Here is a 15391-nt window from a genome sequence, read left to right as displayed (position 1 = left end):
CAAGAGTAGCAGGCTTGAACATGTTCACTTCAGCGTAGTAATGTCTAAGAAGTCCAGACATATACTTCCGCTTATGTGTCGTCTCTGGTACGTCCTCAAGCATGCGTAGCTGTAGGAGTGCATTCCAAAAACGCTCTGTATACTGTGGTATAGGCTCACGATCCCGTTGTTGAAGTAGATCCCATTGCTTGATAGCCTTCTCATGAAATTGCGGTGGAAGGAAATTCTGCATGAACTTCTTCTTGAAATCTTCCCAAGTAGCAGGACATTCTATGCTCTTGCGTACTACAGTCCACCAAAGTGATGCTCTGTCTACCAAATGATTAGTAACACACTTGATTTTATATTTTTTTGGATAGGTTTCCTCATGGAAATAGTCATCAAACTAACTAATGAATGATAAAACAGTCTTTCCTTCTCGTATGCCATTGAAAGTGCGAAATTTGAAACTTCGTTTACTTATCTTTGATTCCTTGCGAATGGTTTGAGCTTCAAGAGTGGCATCGATGGTACGTCGAATCAAATCTTCAGCTTGAGGTTCTTCTTTGTCGGTAGATACTCTTTGTAATTTTGTCAATTGCGCTTGCAATGCTTGCCTAGCCCTTCGTTCTTCTTCCAATTGCAGCATGATTAGATCCAGCTTTTGCTCCATGGTAGGCTCAGGTAGGTCGTTGTCAGCCATAGGATCATCCATATGTGGTTCCGTCATCCTGTAAAACTCAAAAGACCTTTCTCACTCAAAATCAGGTTAGCGGGATGAGCGTAGCTCAAATTCGGGGTTACAAGGCTATGTGTTTTTTTGTATTTCTTTCTCAATTTTCAGAAAATCTGCAATATTTCCTTCTTCGTATGCTGAACATACTTCAACGAACCTGCGTATGGGTAGAATACTTTGCCACGAACAACTTTGCAGTTCGGAGTTTCTGCGCAGGAACAACCCTTCTAGGAGTTTTGAGCACTAGTCAGTTCTGACTCCAGTTGACTAGTCTGACTTGCAGAGTTGCAGACTTAGGTGACTTGCAGAGTTGCAGACTTAGCCGACTTAGTGAACTTGCAGGACTTGATCACGATTGACTTGCAGAACTTGATTTCGGAAGTGCAGGACCTGAAGTTTGTTGACTTGCTTGTCTTGTCCAACTTGATTAAGCTTAATGATTTAAGCTTAGTAGCTTAAGCTTATGGAGGGGGTAATTCTTTGACAAACGGCGCAGTACGTGGGGGGGGGGGGGGGGGGCCGTTTTTTCCACCATGCGGAAAAATCGGAGGTCCTCTGAGACCTCATGATTCAGAAATTTGAAGCTATAAGCTTCTTTTAAGCTTATAAGCTTAACAATTAAGCTTTTAAAAAGTTGGTTTATGGAGGTTGCTCACTGGTTTTTTGACTACTTGTCTATGAGGATGTAGGAGTGGTCCTTCGCCTGTACAGCCTGGTCCTTCGCGATCTGAGAGTAGAAATAGGGGTTCTTGATCGCCAGAAGTCTACCTGTATCGACGGTTCGCGACGAGAGTGACCGTAGAGCCCGATCGTTCCAGGAGCTCCGCCTTCGCACGAGATGGGTAGCGATTGGAAGCTCTTGATCTCAGCTCCGCTCTGATACCACCGGTGCGCAGATCGGTCGCAGTATGCTCACGTAGTGAATCCCGGAAGGTCCCCAAGAACAATGAACTCTACCTTTTTGCACAAAAAACAATGTAAAAAGCATGAACGACAATAGCAAGAGACCAATTAGGTTCAATCTCCCCCCATGCCTTGTGTGAGCGCTTCACAAAGCATGTATTTTATGTATATTTCCATCTTTATGCTCAATAATAGCCCAATTTACAAAAATATGACAAGCTTTTAGCTTTTGAGTTTGCCTTTTACAAAAATAGGAAATAAAGCTAATGGACGGTGCCCATAGAGTCTGGCACGCCCAATCTCAATGTCCAAATAGAAATAACATATCCGTGCGCATAGGCGCATACAAAATAATAATTAATAATCAATGCTTCAATAGACATAACAAAATATAGGCGTGGCGCCTATCAAAATATAATCCATAGGTCGAATACTCGCTAGACTCCAATGCTTTCCTCCGCCACTGCTGCTATCTCTACACATCAACTGAAGCATTCACAATCGTTAGTAAAATAATACAATTAAACCGACAAAAGTGAATACCTAGCAGTCTTCAGCTACATAAATAAATCAACTAGTTAGAAATAAATCCTAACCTTAATTTATTACGAGTGCGCACTCTAAACTCATAAACGTTTATTAATTTAATATGCATTTTGCAGAATCACCTGCTATGGAATCACCCATGTACACACTAAATTAATGAAACGCCCAAAAAGGACAGGCGTCCCCATCAACTTCTCGCACAAAGAATCCACTTTGTGTATGAGCCCCGGTCATCTAAGTTTACGGAATCCACCGTAAATCCTCACGGAATCCACCGTGGCACGAAATCCACCGTGGAGTATGCCTCTTGGCATCACTAAAGGTTTGTGCAATGTTACGAGACTTATATGTAAGGCATTTAACAAACAGGTCATTGAGACAGAGATAACAATAGGAACCAATGTTGGGGACACAGTATTCATTCCAAGAATAACTTTTATCCCAACTACATTACAACTTCCTTTTTATGTAAATTCTTATTCATTTAACATTTGTAATGACAGTAATAAATCTCAAGGACAAACACTATCATATTTGGGATTGTATCTAAAAACCAAAGTCTTTATTTATGGGCAAGCTTATGTTGCATTGTCTCAAGTAAAGTCGCCCTATGGATTGAAGGTCTTGCTTAGTAAGAAAGAGGATATAGAAAATATCACCATCAACGTCGTATACAAGGAAGCTCTACAAAAAGTAATATAGCTTCTCATTTCCTACTTCAACAAATTGTTAATATTTTTGTGCAATTCTAAAATCTTTTATTGCCTACTTTGAGACTTGATACTTATCTTCTTTTAAGATAGGTTCATTTACAAGTGTAGAGGTAGTTTTTTAGAAGAATTATTTATTGTTAGTTTGGTTATTAAGAAAAAGATTAATGAAAATATTTTTAAATGAAATTCTTTGAGTGTTAAAAAACTTTTTATTTAGATGGCTACCTCTATTTTTGAGTTTTATTGTGCTTTTGAATACCGAAAGAAATTGCAAGATGTTACATCCAGGAGCTAGAAATGATATCATTCGTAGAAGCCTGGCACAAGTTATAGAGAGGCTGCTTGATGACCACTTTACTCATATGGGCACTCCTTTGTTTACAGAGATTAGCTACTACATCTATGTTCGATGCTATCACCTATTGCCACACACAAATCGGATTCACTATAAGTAGAGTTAGTGGGAGTTCTAGCCCTTATGCTACATTGTGACTTTACATTAGTTTCAACCCAAATCTACAAGCTATTAAAGAAATACCAAGGTTATTACTTTACCAAGTATGAATTATTCACTTAAATTTAGATTTAATAGATAAATGAGATAAATAATGCATATTCTTTTATCTCTTAGGTAAAATATCATAGTCTAGGATTGGGTATGAGAAAGCTTCGCCCTTGCATATGGTCATTGTACTAGATTTGACTAAATTTGGGAAGAAGGGGAAGCCATCCTTTACATAAATGTGTTTGTCCTTGTGATATATTCTCTTGAACTTTGGGGTTATGGAGAAATAAACTATGGCTTCAAAATCTTTTTATAGTTGTCTTTTCATCTATTTGAGATGTTGATCCCGATGCTTAGAGATATATTTTGTATTCTACTACAAAAGGCATGATATTAACATATGGTTTCTTCTAACATATTTTGTGTAATTTAGTGAAATTATTGTAAAAAACACACATATGATTTCGTTTGACAATTTTTGTGTGATTTAGAGTATGAGCCATAAAACAAATTTAGTGTAAGAGCCATAAAGCATAAGTATATTTTATTGTAATTGTAAAGGTAGACCAAGGTATTATGATGAAAGATAAATCATTGTATACGAAACATGATAATATGTATCAGCCCCATAAAAGATAGAATATTAAGCATATGTATGAAATATATATTTCTGATAGTGCTTTTACCTATCAACCATGTGAAGCATAAGTATTCGTATTTATTAGAAGCTTATGAGTAGAATATGTATACTAATAACATTCTTACCATACATTCTATTTGTGTAAATTGATTTATTAGGTCATTATATGTGTGTGTGTGTGTGCACATGATAATTTATTATTTATTAGTTAATAAATAAAAACTACTTATTTATAACTTATTTTTAAATATTTTACCTTGAAATGATTATTAACCCTCTTGCCACATAAAATGTACATTCAAACCCTAGTGTAAAGCATTGGAGAAACACTGGTGTGAAATGTCAGAGGAGAATCTAGGTGTGAAGTGCCTATTATGTATTGAGCACACATTTACATATGAACACATGCATGCGCGCGCACGCACGCACGCACACACGCACGCACGCATGCACGCACACGCGCGCGCGCACACACACACCACACGCACACACACACACACACATACACGCGCGCGCGCACCACACGCACACGCGCACGCGCACGCACGCACGCGCACACACACACACACACACACACACACACACACACACACACACACACACACACACACACACACACACACACACACACACGCACACACACAAAATGTATTGCCTCTTCCTATTTTTCTTATGCTTTGAATGTATATGCATGTGCACACACTCACAAACATACACAAAGCATAAAAATAACAAGAAGAGGCAATGCATTGTGTGTGTGTATAATTAATATTTATACATATATTTATAACAATAATAATACATATTATTATATTTAATATGTATAATAATGATAGATATGATACAATTATATATTAATTCAATAATATATGTATTGATTATAGTTGTTAATACATTCACATAATTGATTACATATTAATAATCAATATGTTTATTAATTTTTAACAAAAGATGTATAATGTATATAATAATTAGTACATAGGCTAATGTATGTATGGATCATGTATTATGTATATATGTTAATATATACCTATAATTTGTAATAATAATTAATTTCTTATTATTTTACATAATAATTATTACATATAATTATATTTCATATATTATTTGTATCAATGATAATTGTAACACACACACACACACATATAATGATACATATGAGACAATTGTACATTAATTCAATAATATATGTATTAATTATAATTATTAATACATTCACATAATTGATTATGTATTAAAAACTAACCAATATGTTAATTAATTTTGAATAAAAGATGTATAACATATATAACAATAAGTAAATAAGTTAATGTATGTACATATTATGTATATATCTCAATATATAACTATAATATGTAATATTAATTAATATGTTATTATTTTACCTAATAATTAGCCCATATAATTATCTTTCATATATTATTTGTATTAATAATAGATGTAATATATGTATTATAATTATTATTACTTCAAAATAATTAATAATATATTAATAATGAATAAAAATATATAGTTATATTTAAATTAATGTATTATACATACATATTATGTACACATGTTCTAATTATTAATCATTAATTTTTGAGAGAGAGAGAGAGAGAGAGAGAGAGAGAGAGAGAGAGAGAGAGAGAGAGAGAGAGAGAGAGAGAGAGAGAGAGAGAGAGAGAGAGAGAGAGAGAGAGAGAGAGAGAGAAGTAATTCTCAATATGATTTATGGGTTGTTGAATTTATGAGATGTTATAGGCTTAGGGTAGTATGAGGATAATACGCATGGTATGATAGGCTCAATGTTATTTCAAATCAATGTTAAATGTGTTTGTATTTGAGAAAGTTTGAGAAATGCCCATAAGGTTTGGAGATAGAGTTTAGGCTTCCCATGAACCATCTTGCCACATGAAACTTGCTTTCAAAGCACGAAGAGAACATTAGTGCAAAGTGTTGGGAGAATCTAGGCATGGAGTGCCTAGTTCGATATTAAAACCAACAAAATCACCATATTATTCATACACAAACCTCCACATGTTAATAAACAACCACATTGACTAGAACCATGCGTAGCACATTGTGAACAATGAATGCACAAACACCATTCATAGAGATAGGGGATTTCGAAATTCAATTCCCAAAGAGAAAACTACAACTGAGCAATACTACAAAAAACATTTGCAAAGTACAAGGCAGAACTAGTCGAACTACCAGAAACTATAAACCACATTTACACAAACAAACGGGGGTATGAAACAAAGCAAGGCACAACATTTTGCTAGTGGAGCGATCACTCATCTACATGCATCTATATTATTAGTTAACGAGAGGTGGGGGGCGGGTGCCATGTGGCAGCCCCCCACCTCCCCACAAGAAAAAAAAGAGAACGCGGGGGCGGGTGCCACGCGTCCAGCACCTACCCCCGCCCACAAAAATCGCGCCCGTCTGCGCGCAAAGCGCCGGGGCGAGTCTAGGCGTGGAGTGCCTAGTCATTTTGTAATTCATATACTAACAACCACTACTCCACAATGACCGTCACAATGGGAAAAAAAAACCCTCTCGATCCGGTAAAAAAAAAGGAAAAGGGAGGCCTCATGATAAGCATTAACTTGTCACTTGTGACGTGTTAACTTATAAAAGATGAAGGATAAAAGGTAGCAAGGACTCAGGAGGCATGAACCACTTCCATGGTACACTTTAAAAGCGCGTTAAAAGGGCGGGGAGGGCCCGGCGGATTTTTTAGCGAGAGCAGCTTTCTTTGACTAGGAAATCTAGTTGACTTACTTACCTGAATTTCTATCGCAGATCAATCATCCAATTTTGTTCGCGTTCGCGGGTTCATTGACTTCTCGTGTCGTGCGTTGCGCCCCCCTTCCCTTTCCCTTTTCTCTCTGCCATCTTATCTCATTTCTCTTCCGTCTTTCTCCTTAACACTTTCTGTGCAGTCTCGAAGTGCTCATGCTCGTCTCACTCTGTTCTCCCTTTTTCCATACGAGATCGTAGCTTCCTGCTACACGAGATCCATCCCCTTAGTACATAGATAATAGCAGTGCCACTGTGGCCCCTATCTGCTATATCTGTACAGGGCCCAAAACAATTCTGCTCTTTCCACTCCCCCCTTTTGTTTTATTTTGAACATCTGTCACATTTTAGCGCCCCCCCCCTTCTGATCAATAGAAATTTCGTCCCCAACATTCTGAGTCTGCAGGTGATGGAAGGTCTAGGGGAGGGCTATGAAGCTTTTGTCGAACGCCTTCAGTCTGAGTTTGCTGCAGCAAGTGCAGGCCAGAAGCCCAATTATGGGGGTTACCCTTCTGCCACCAATACCTTCACCTTGAAGCAAGACACTTCCCCCTCTTCCTCTGACTTGTCTATGCGGAGTGGGTCCGTCTCAGTTGATGTGGCCATGCAGGAAGGCGCCACATCAGCTCGTGCCCCCAGCCCCGCCCCACAGAGCTTCAGCTCAGATGTGACCCTAATGCCTGACATGCCACCAAGGGCCCGCGGCCATCGGCGAGCTCAATCAGAAATTGCTTTCCGTTTGCCTGAAGAAATCACCTTTGATCAAGAGCCAAGCTTGCCAGAAACATTGGCATTCTCAGATGAAGTAGGGGATGATTTGTTCTCCATGTATATTGATGCAGATAAGCTCAATTCTTACTCTGCAGCAGCATCTTTGGCAGGTGGTGCTATGCCAACATCCCATCCACACCATGTGAGGAGTGCCTCAGTTGATGGCTTGCTTGCAGGCTTTAATGGTGGTCAAGGGCCACAGGTTACCTTGTCAGGTGGAAGCAATGAACGAAGGGCTCGCCACCAGCATAGTAACTCTTTGGATGGCACTGTGCTCATCAAACAGGAACTTGTCACCCTGGAATCACTAGAGGCCAAGAAAGCAATGGCAGCAGATAAACTCGCTGAACTTGCATTAGTGGATCCCAAGCGCGCCAAAAGGTGGGCCAAACATATCTTCAGATTGTCCTTATTTGTGCTAGTGTACCTGATGCAACCTGTTAACGTTTAATAGCATGTCTTTGACGGGTGTGCCATTCAGTCACCATGCAAGTGAAATAAATGAGCTTTGCGGATGTCATTCTGCATGAGGGTTGGACTTCATTGAAAAATAAATTGCGCTCTTTTGGTGTTCTTAATCAGTTGAATCCAATGTTGAAGTCATCTGAATCTAAGGAACCATGCTATGATCCCTTGTCTTGTCCACACTGTGCTTTAGGTTCAATCCTTGACCGCATCTGGCTTATTAGTGGTTGTGATGACATTGTTTCAGGATCTTGGCGAATCGACAATCGGCAGCGCGCTCTAAAGAAAGGAAAATGCGCTACATAGCAGAGTTGGAGCGAAAGGTGCAGACCCTTCAGACTGAGGCTACCACTCTTTCTGCTCAGCTAACCATGTTGCAGGTATGCAACTATTAAACACAATGGATTTGGCAGTTGTGCTCTGATATATGGCCCTTGGCATGTGGGGCCTTAATGTATAGATTCAGAATTATGACATTCTACAAATGTGCGGGACTTGCAACTTGCATATTTGAAGGCATGGCCTGTGTGTTGTAACGGGACTTCAGAACTTGTCTGTTACTGAGTGGTGAATGGAAGTCAAATATATTGAATGTAAATTTAAGCTCTTTGAGGAAATTGAAGTATTGCATGTTATTCGAAGTTGTGAAAGCAAAGCCTCACTTGGATAGGAAGGCAAAGGGCCAGCTTGCTTCCATTAGGTTCAAAGTTTATGCAAGCACTCACTAGAAAGGCAAAGCACTTGCTTACTTCCTTTAGGTTTAAACTCACTAGAAACATTCAATACCATAGATTTGTGCCAGGTGCCCCTAGCCCACCTCACAACTCCAAGTTATATCTACATGGACCCACCAGCTGGGGAAAGAAAAGCTCAAATGCAGATGCCAAAGGGACAAAGAGAACCACAGAGGCAGGAAGGGCTGCAGGCTGGGAACCTGAATGCTCTCCATGGATGTTGAAAGATGAGGATGCTGACTGTGATGAGATTACTTATATAGAAGATTCTGCCACTTGATGAAACATTGCACCTCTGCGAGATATCTAGCTCCCCGACACCCTCTAAGAGTGTGCATGTGCAGAAATCCTTGTGAAAGGAAAGCATTACACAAAGCATGAAGACAATGAATATATCCTTAGATAAGGCACATACATGCACATAAAAGCGTACAAGGGGGACAGGATTTTAGGGGGTAGAGCCATGTTCACCTTGTTGTTATGCACGGATAGGATAGTTCGCAAACTGCATGAACAATGGAGCTTGATTGCATGGGTAACCTCCTCCTTGGTGACTCTACCAAGAGGAGGACTGATTAAGTGTTTGAATGGGTAGGACAAAAACACCATGTGAATGTAGGTGTCCAACCACATGATGCATCCATTAAGACTTGAATCCACAACCTCATGCTCCAAGTTTTAGCTACTCGGCCCAAAGTAAGAACACACACACACACACACACACACACACACACACAGAGGGTGAACAACAGCCAACACGAAGTTATGAACTGCCAAAATGCAGGAGCTAAGCAACATGAGCAAGTTGAGAACACCATACCAGGATCTGAACTCTCATGGGGTATAACGTGTCCACCTGTTCCCTTTCAGGACACGTCTTAGCAGTCCATCGAAAAGAGAGTCTAGAAAGCTTCGCCTGGCACTCCCATGGAATGTTACGGGCTTTGCGATCTAGGACTTCCCGTGTCTGCCACGTAGCGGAAGTATTCCGGCCGTTCCACTTAGGACCGACTTAAATTAGGGTTTTTCCTAATGGTCATTTTCCTAAACGGCAGTTAGCGTCGAACCCCAAGCGAACTACTTTACGCAGAAACGCCAGGGACAAAGCGGGTTCATGTTGCACTTGGTTCAAGGAGAATGGGAAACAAGAGGGATACAAGGCTCGACCTCTTTGCCCATAAGGCATAGTCCCATTCCGTTTTCCTAAAACAATATAAATCGGGATTCTAGTAATCTAAACTCTAGGTCAGCGCCCTTGCTGTTCATTTCCTTTGAGAAGATCTCCTTGCTGTCCATTTTGATTAAGAAAAGTTTCTGGCCAACTGGGACCACCCATCCGTAGGACGGACCCATGGCCACATCCATCGCACTTTTCTCACGGTTGCTTTAGTTGTCTAATTACCTACCACATTTAGTTGGATACGCATCAAACAGCTTCATTAATTAGCCAGTTAGACATTGGTTCCTTCACATAATCTTAGCACTTGATATAGAAAAGTAGTGTCAAACAACTTCCTTTACAATAGGTTATCTTATTTATCTTTGGAATACATTCATAAAGTCCAGTCCGCAGGCTAATTCATAATCCGCCCGAAGGCTATCCATAATCTGCCCGAAGGCTATCCAGCAATCCACAGGGATTACTAATCCAAGATTCCGCCCGTAGACTAGTATGCAAGCCTCGAGATTCAATCCCATGTCACGTTGGCCTCTTGTGCAGGGCCTGGAAGGTGAGGGATTTACGGCCAGAGCCCCCCTTGGCAGCCAAGCGTCCTCCTGCTCTAAGTAGCGCTCAATGGAGAGACCTCACGCGGCGGATTTGGTCCACGTTCCCGGCGCGGCTAACAACTCCCTTGGTTAGGGTCAGGCAGACAGTCGGGGGTAACTGAAGCTGCCTCTCCCTTCAGGCCATCAACCTGAAGCATTAAATATCTTTCCATTCTTTAGTTCCTTGAGCAAACAATGCAAACAGTGCTCCTAAACTGTTACAAGCACAATCATTTCCAGTGGTCTTTTATTTGGCCAACTGCTAAGGAGTGAATCCTTCTCTCCGAATACATCCAGCATTCGATCCGGGATCAATTGCGACTTGGCAAGATCCCCAAGGGTTTGTTTGCTCTCCCCTTTGCCCTTGAGTTAGGGCCATACCCTGTTAACCCAACTTAACCAATACCTTAGGTTTTATTAACAGTAAATCCTGGCGACCATGTCACTCCAAATTATTGATGGGTCCTTTGCTTCCAAGCAAATACCTAATTTCCCTTGGCAAATTTTTCCCAAGAAAGGTGATGTAGCAGGATGACTACTCATCCTCTTGCAAGTTAAACTTATGCAATAACTTGCCAACCTCATTCCAAGGAATGGCAAAACTCTCTTGTGATCAAACCATAAGACCATGCGATGTTGCAACTTGTTGCACAAGTGTCGCATCTATTCCATGGGATCATTTCACCCATTGAACGGCGTTTTCTCGTCAAGGAATTATGATTAGATAAGAAACAAGGTTTAGGGTGTCTTCTTACCCAACCCACTCCTAATTGCACTAGACCGAGAACGTTCAGTCCTAGGGATTTCAAACTCAAATTGAGTTTTAACATCAGGTCGAATGATCCTTAGGGTAGAAACCCTAGATCGTTATTAGCATGAGTGTCCAATTGACCAACACTTCGTGAATGTGGGTAGGATCTTCGGTTCAAGGGTTTCGTCTTGGCAACAAGTGCGAAACTAGGCCGAGTCCTTAACGTGCTAAACCCTTTCACGTAAGCACGCGATTCATTGCTTCTACATACCACTAAATTCGCAATAACTCTAACATTTCTTGTTAAGATCAGAACGCATGATAAATTGTGGCATAACTTTCATTGATCCTACTAGGACTTGCATTCAAAACTTATGCCCACAATTCTTTTTCTAAGCTTTTAAGATTTCATGCTTCAATAAACCATGCAGCCTTTTCCTAAATACAACTCTTGATGAATGAAATTTTCGTACGATGAATGTGCAACAGGCACTCCTTTCCTAACTACAACGTAGTGAAATTCATGCAAAAAAAACTAGAGTTAACCTATCCCAATTTACAATCACATGCCACACCCAAAGTCATAGAATCATTTCCACGCTCTTCTATTTCTACGGGGTTAATGACTTTCCCTAATGAATCATTACAATGAAGATTTGTCTAAAAATGCGACATGCGACTAATCTTTCCATGCCTAATCAAAGGTGCACTTTAATAATTTCAACCTTATAATGATAGACAATAGGTGTTCTAGGCCGTCACTTTGACATGCACGACAAGGCAACATACTATTAAAGACGTTAAATTAATAGACAATTTCTTTATAAGGAAAATACCAATGACCCAATTTCATGTCATGAACTAATTCTAATCATTGTTCAAATAGTCGATTTATTTCCAGTTGCATTTAACTTGAATAGGTGATTTTGAGCATGCATAGGTGCTTTCTAATCCATGAAGTTATCGTGATTAATGCAATACTTTTGCGTGGAATCAAAATTAGTAAAAACCTGGACTTGTGGGCTCGGGGAGACATCTACGTGAATGTTAGGAGAAGATCCTCCCGCAGGCGCACCTTGTGACTTCTTAGGGGCCATCGTAGGCGTGATTTCGGCTTCCGGTTTGCCTTCGCGGTCTATGAATTTGCTCGCCTTGGTATGCAGCCTCAAGATCTTGCCCTTTTCCCTCATATGTAGGAGATACCTTCACGGAACTTCAGATCTTTAAAAGACCGGGCTTGTGAGACTTGGGCTTATGGGATTTGGGTGTATGGGATTTGGAGCTTTGCTTGGGGGAATGGGGCTTTTACAAGGAAGCTTGCGGAAATGGAGCTTCACGAGAAGGCTCGTGGAAATGGTGTTTTACGAGCCTATTTTAAAACCCGGGTGGCCTCGCGGAAATAGGGCTTAAAGACACTGGGACTTTTCCCTCCCCCATGCGTAGGAAATCTTCCACCAAAATGGGTTCCCTCAAAACAACGAAGATTGCGGTCATTACTTTGGGTAAACAACGGACAAAGTTATTGACATTATTAGTCTTTGCTTTCTTTCTTTGTCTCGGGTCTTGACCTTGAACTCTCTTTGCTTGGGGCCTATATGCTCCTCTGTTCTGATCATTATAAGACCAAGTCTTGTTACTTCTTGGCCTAGCTTGCACGTCGTGAATTATGGGCGCATAGATTCGAGGCGGGTATTCACAGGTGGGTTTAAACCGGCACAAAACTTCGACACTTGTGTCATATCTTTTTGTGGCGCATACTTTAGAAGTGAGAAGAATTTTGAGTAGTATGCGTCAAGAGACAGACCCAGCTGTTTTAGCTCATAGAACTCATTCATTTTCTGCATGCGATACACAAGTGGTAAATATCTTCCTTGCTCAGCTTTCTTCAGCTTTTTCCAGGTAACGGATCTTTCTGAGATCCTTTGATCTCTGCACCATTGCTTCCACCAAAGCTTGGCTTTGCCGGTGAGCTTCAGCTTGGTGAGCATTGCCTGGTTGGCAGGTGCAGTACCGGTTGCTTCAAAGTAATCTTCCATGGACTCTATCCAAATCTTAGAATCAGCTTGGACAATCCTTTCTTTCCCGTCAAATTCTGGCGGCTTGATCTGCTTGAGAAGAAACTTCTTCTCTTGAATCACGGCCGTACTTGATGTAGGGGACGGACTGGGAACCTGTATCTGGGGTTGTGCCTAGGTAGAGGATTCTTGATGTTAATAACTCGCTAATTGTTATGATTATATTTCATACCCAATTCAGCTTTCAGCCTAGCCACTTAACTTTTTATCAATATAGATAAGACAATCATTGATAAAAAGAAGTCTTATTTCATTCATATGGGCATAGCCCTTTCGGAGTACAATATTTCCTGGGATGGTAGAGAAACTGGTACATTAGTTCGGGGAGAATAATGTTGTGCTACATTTAGCCACGGGAACTAGATAATAGTATGGTTTCGGGTCATGGATCTTCAGGAATGGATAAATTATCGGAAGATTAAGGTATCCTTTCCTTTGGTACCCATTCTTCTCGTAGCGTCCCAAGACCTTGATCCTGTCGGTGGGGATTATGCGGGTCACTTCCTCGTATACATATGAGTTCAGCTCGACTCTTCGACCTTCAACATGTAAAGTTGTGTTTACGCGAGCCTCAATAAAAATATGAACAACTTCACGATCTTCAGGTCTTCCAACCACTTGATTCTCTTTAGGTTGGTTCGAAGTTACGCAAACCGGTGGGTAGCTATGTAGTAGATTCCTGAGTCACCTGTCCACCTCCGTTCCATGTACAAAGGCGATGGACTATAAATACGGTCTAGGATGTTCATCATATCAATCCTTTGTCGATAATATGAGGAATGCATCGCGGTCATAAACATGACTTGGAACACTAAGAATCTATTCCATGCTTCATAATTCTGCAAGATAGCATCGAAAGTAAGGAAATGTTCTTAACAGCAACATTTGCTTTACTTCTTCTTATTAAGATTTCTTATAAAGATAGATCCTTCGTTGGTTCGCTCTGATACCAACTGTAACGTGTCTATCTGTTCCCTTTCAGGACACGTCTTAGCAGTCCATCGGAAAGAGAGTCTAGAAAGTTCCGCCCGGCACTCCCATGGAATGTTACGGTGTTTGCGATCTAGGACTTCCTGCGTCTGCCATGTAGTGGAAGTATTCCGGCCGTTTCCACTTAGGACTGACTCGAATCAGGGTTTCCCCTAATGGTCATTTTCCTAAACGGCAGCTAGCGTCGAATCCCAAGCGAACTACTTTACGTAGAAACGCCAGGGACGAAGCGGATTCATGCTGCACTTGGTTCAAGGAGAATGGGAAACGAGAGGGATACAAGGCTCGACCTCTCTGCCCATAAGGCATAGTCCCATTCCGTTTCCCTAAAACAGCATAAATCGGGATTCTAGTAACCTAAACTTTAGGTCAGCGCCCTTGCTGTTCATTTCCTTTGAGAAGATCTCCTTGCTGTCTATTTTGATTGAGAAAAGTTCCTGGCCAACTGGGACCACCCATACGTAGAACGGACCCATGGTCACATCCACCGCACTTTCCTCATGGTTGCTTTAGTTGTCTAATTACCTATCACATTTAGTTGGACACGCATCAAACAGCTTCAGTAATTAGCCAGTTAGACACTGGTTCCTTCACGTAATCTTAGCACTTGACATAGAAAAGCAGTGTCAAACAAGTTCCTTTAAAATAGTTTATCTTATTTATCTTTGGAATACATCCATAAAGTCCAACCCGCAGGCTAATCCATAATCCGCTCGAAGGCTATCCAGCAATCCACAAGGATTACTAATCCAAGATTCCGCCCGTAGACTAGTATGCGGGCCTCGAGATCCAATCCCGTGTCACGTTGGCCTCTTGTGCAAGGCCCAGAAGGCGAGGGATTTACGGCCAGAGCCCCCCTTGGCACCCAAGCGTTCTCCTGCTCCAAGTAGTGCTCAACGGAGAGATCTCATGCGGTGGGTTCGGTCCACGTTCCCGACGCGGCTAACAACCCCCTTGGTTAGGGTCAGGCAGACAGTCGGGGGTAATTGAAGCTGCCTCTCCCTTCAGGCCATCAACCTAAAGCATTAA

General features: G+C 41.0%; 1 protein-coding gene and 1 long non-coding RNA gene across 2 annotated transcripts in view; one reads left to right on the top strand and one right to left on the bottom strand.

Moving 5' to 3' along the window:
* Window positions 1–2911: 2911 nt before the first annotated feature.
* LOC148037315 (uncharacterized) overlaps window positions 2912–15391 on the bottom strand; it is a 53333-nt gene continuing 40853 nt past the window's right edge. The window contains exon 3 of the long non-coding RNA XR_015690631.1: window positions 2912–3296. This is a non-coding gene — a long non-coding RNA (uncharacterized LOC148037315). The remainder of the gene's footprint in view (window positions 3297–15391) is intronic.
* LOC148037316 (transcription factor RF2b-like) overlaps window positions 6889–15391 on the top strand; it is a 48091-nt gene continuing 39588 nt past the window's right edge. Inside the window, exons 1-2 of the mRNA XM_087676223.1 lie at window positions 6889–7961; window positions 8293–8425. Of these exons, the coding sequence (XP_087532349.1) occupies window positions 7219–7961; window positions 8293–8425 (876 nt within the window). The 5' untranslated portion in view covers window positions 6889–7218. The remainder of the gene's footprint in view (window positions 7962–8292; window positions 8426–15391) is intronic.

The sequence above is a fragment of the Lygodium microphyllum genome, chromosome 4 (assembly GCF_053477565.2).
Source record: "Lygodium microphyllum isolate KBCC chromosome 4, Lygodium_microphyllum_v1.1.10, whole genome shotgun sequence".
In the NCBI taxonomy this organism is placed as follows: Eukaryota; Viridiplantae; Streptophyta; class Polypodiopsida; order Schizaeales; family Lygodiaceae; genus Lygodium; species Lygodium microphyllum.
This window is presented reverse-complemented; position numbering and strand designations above follow the sequence as displayed.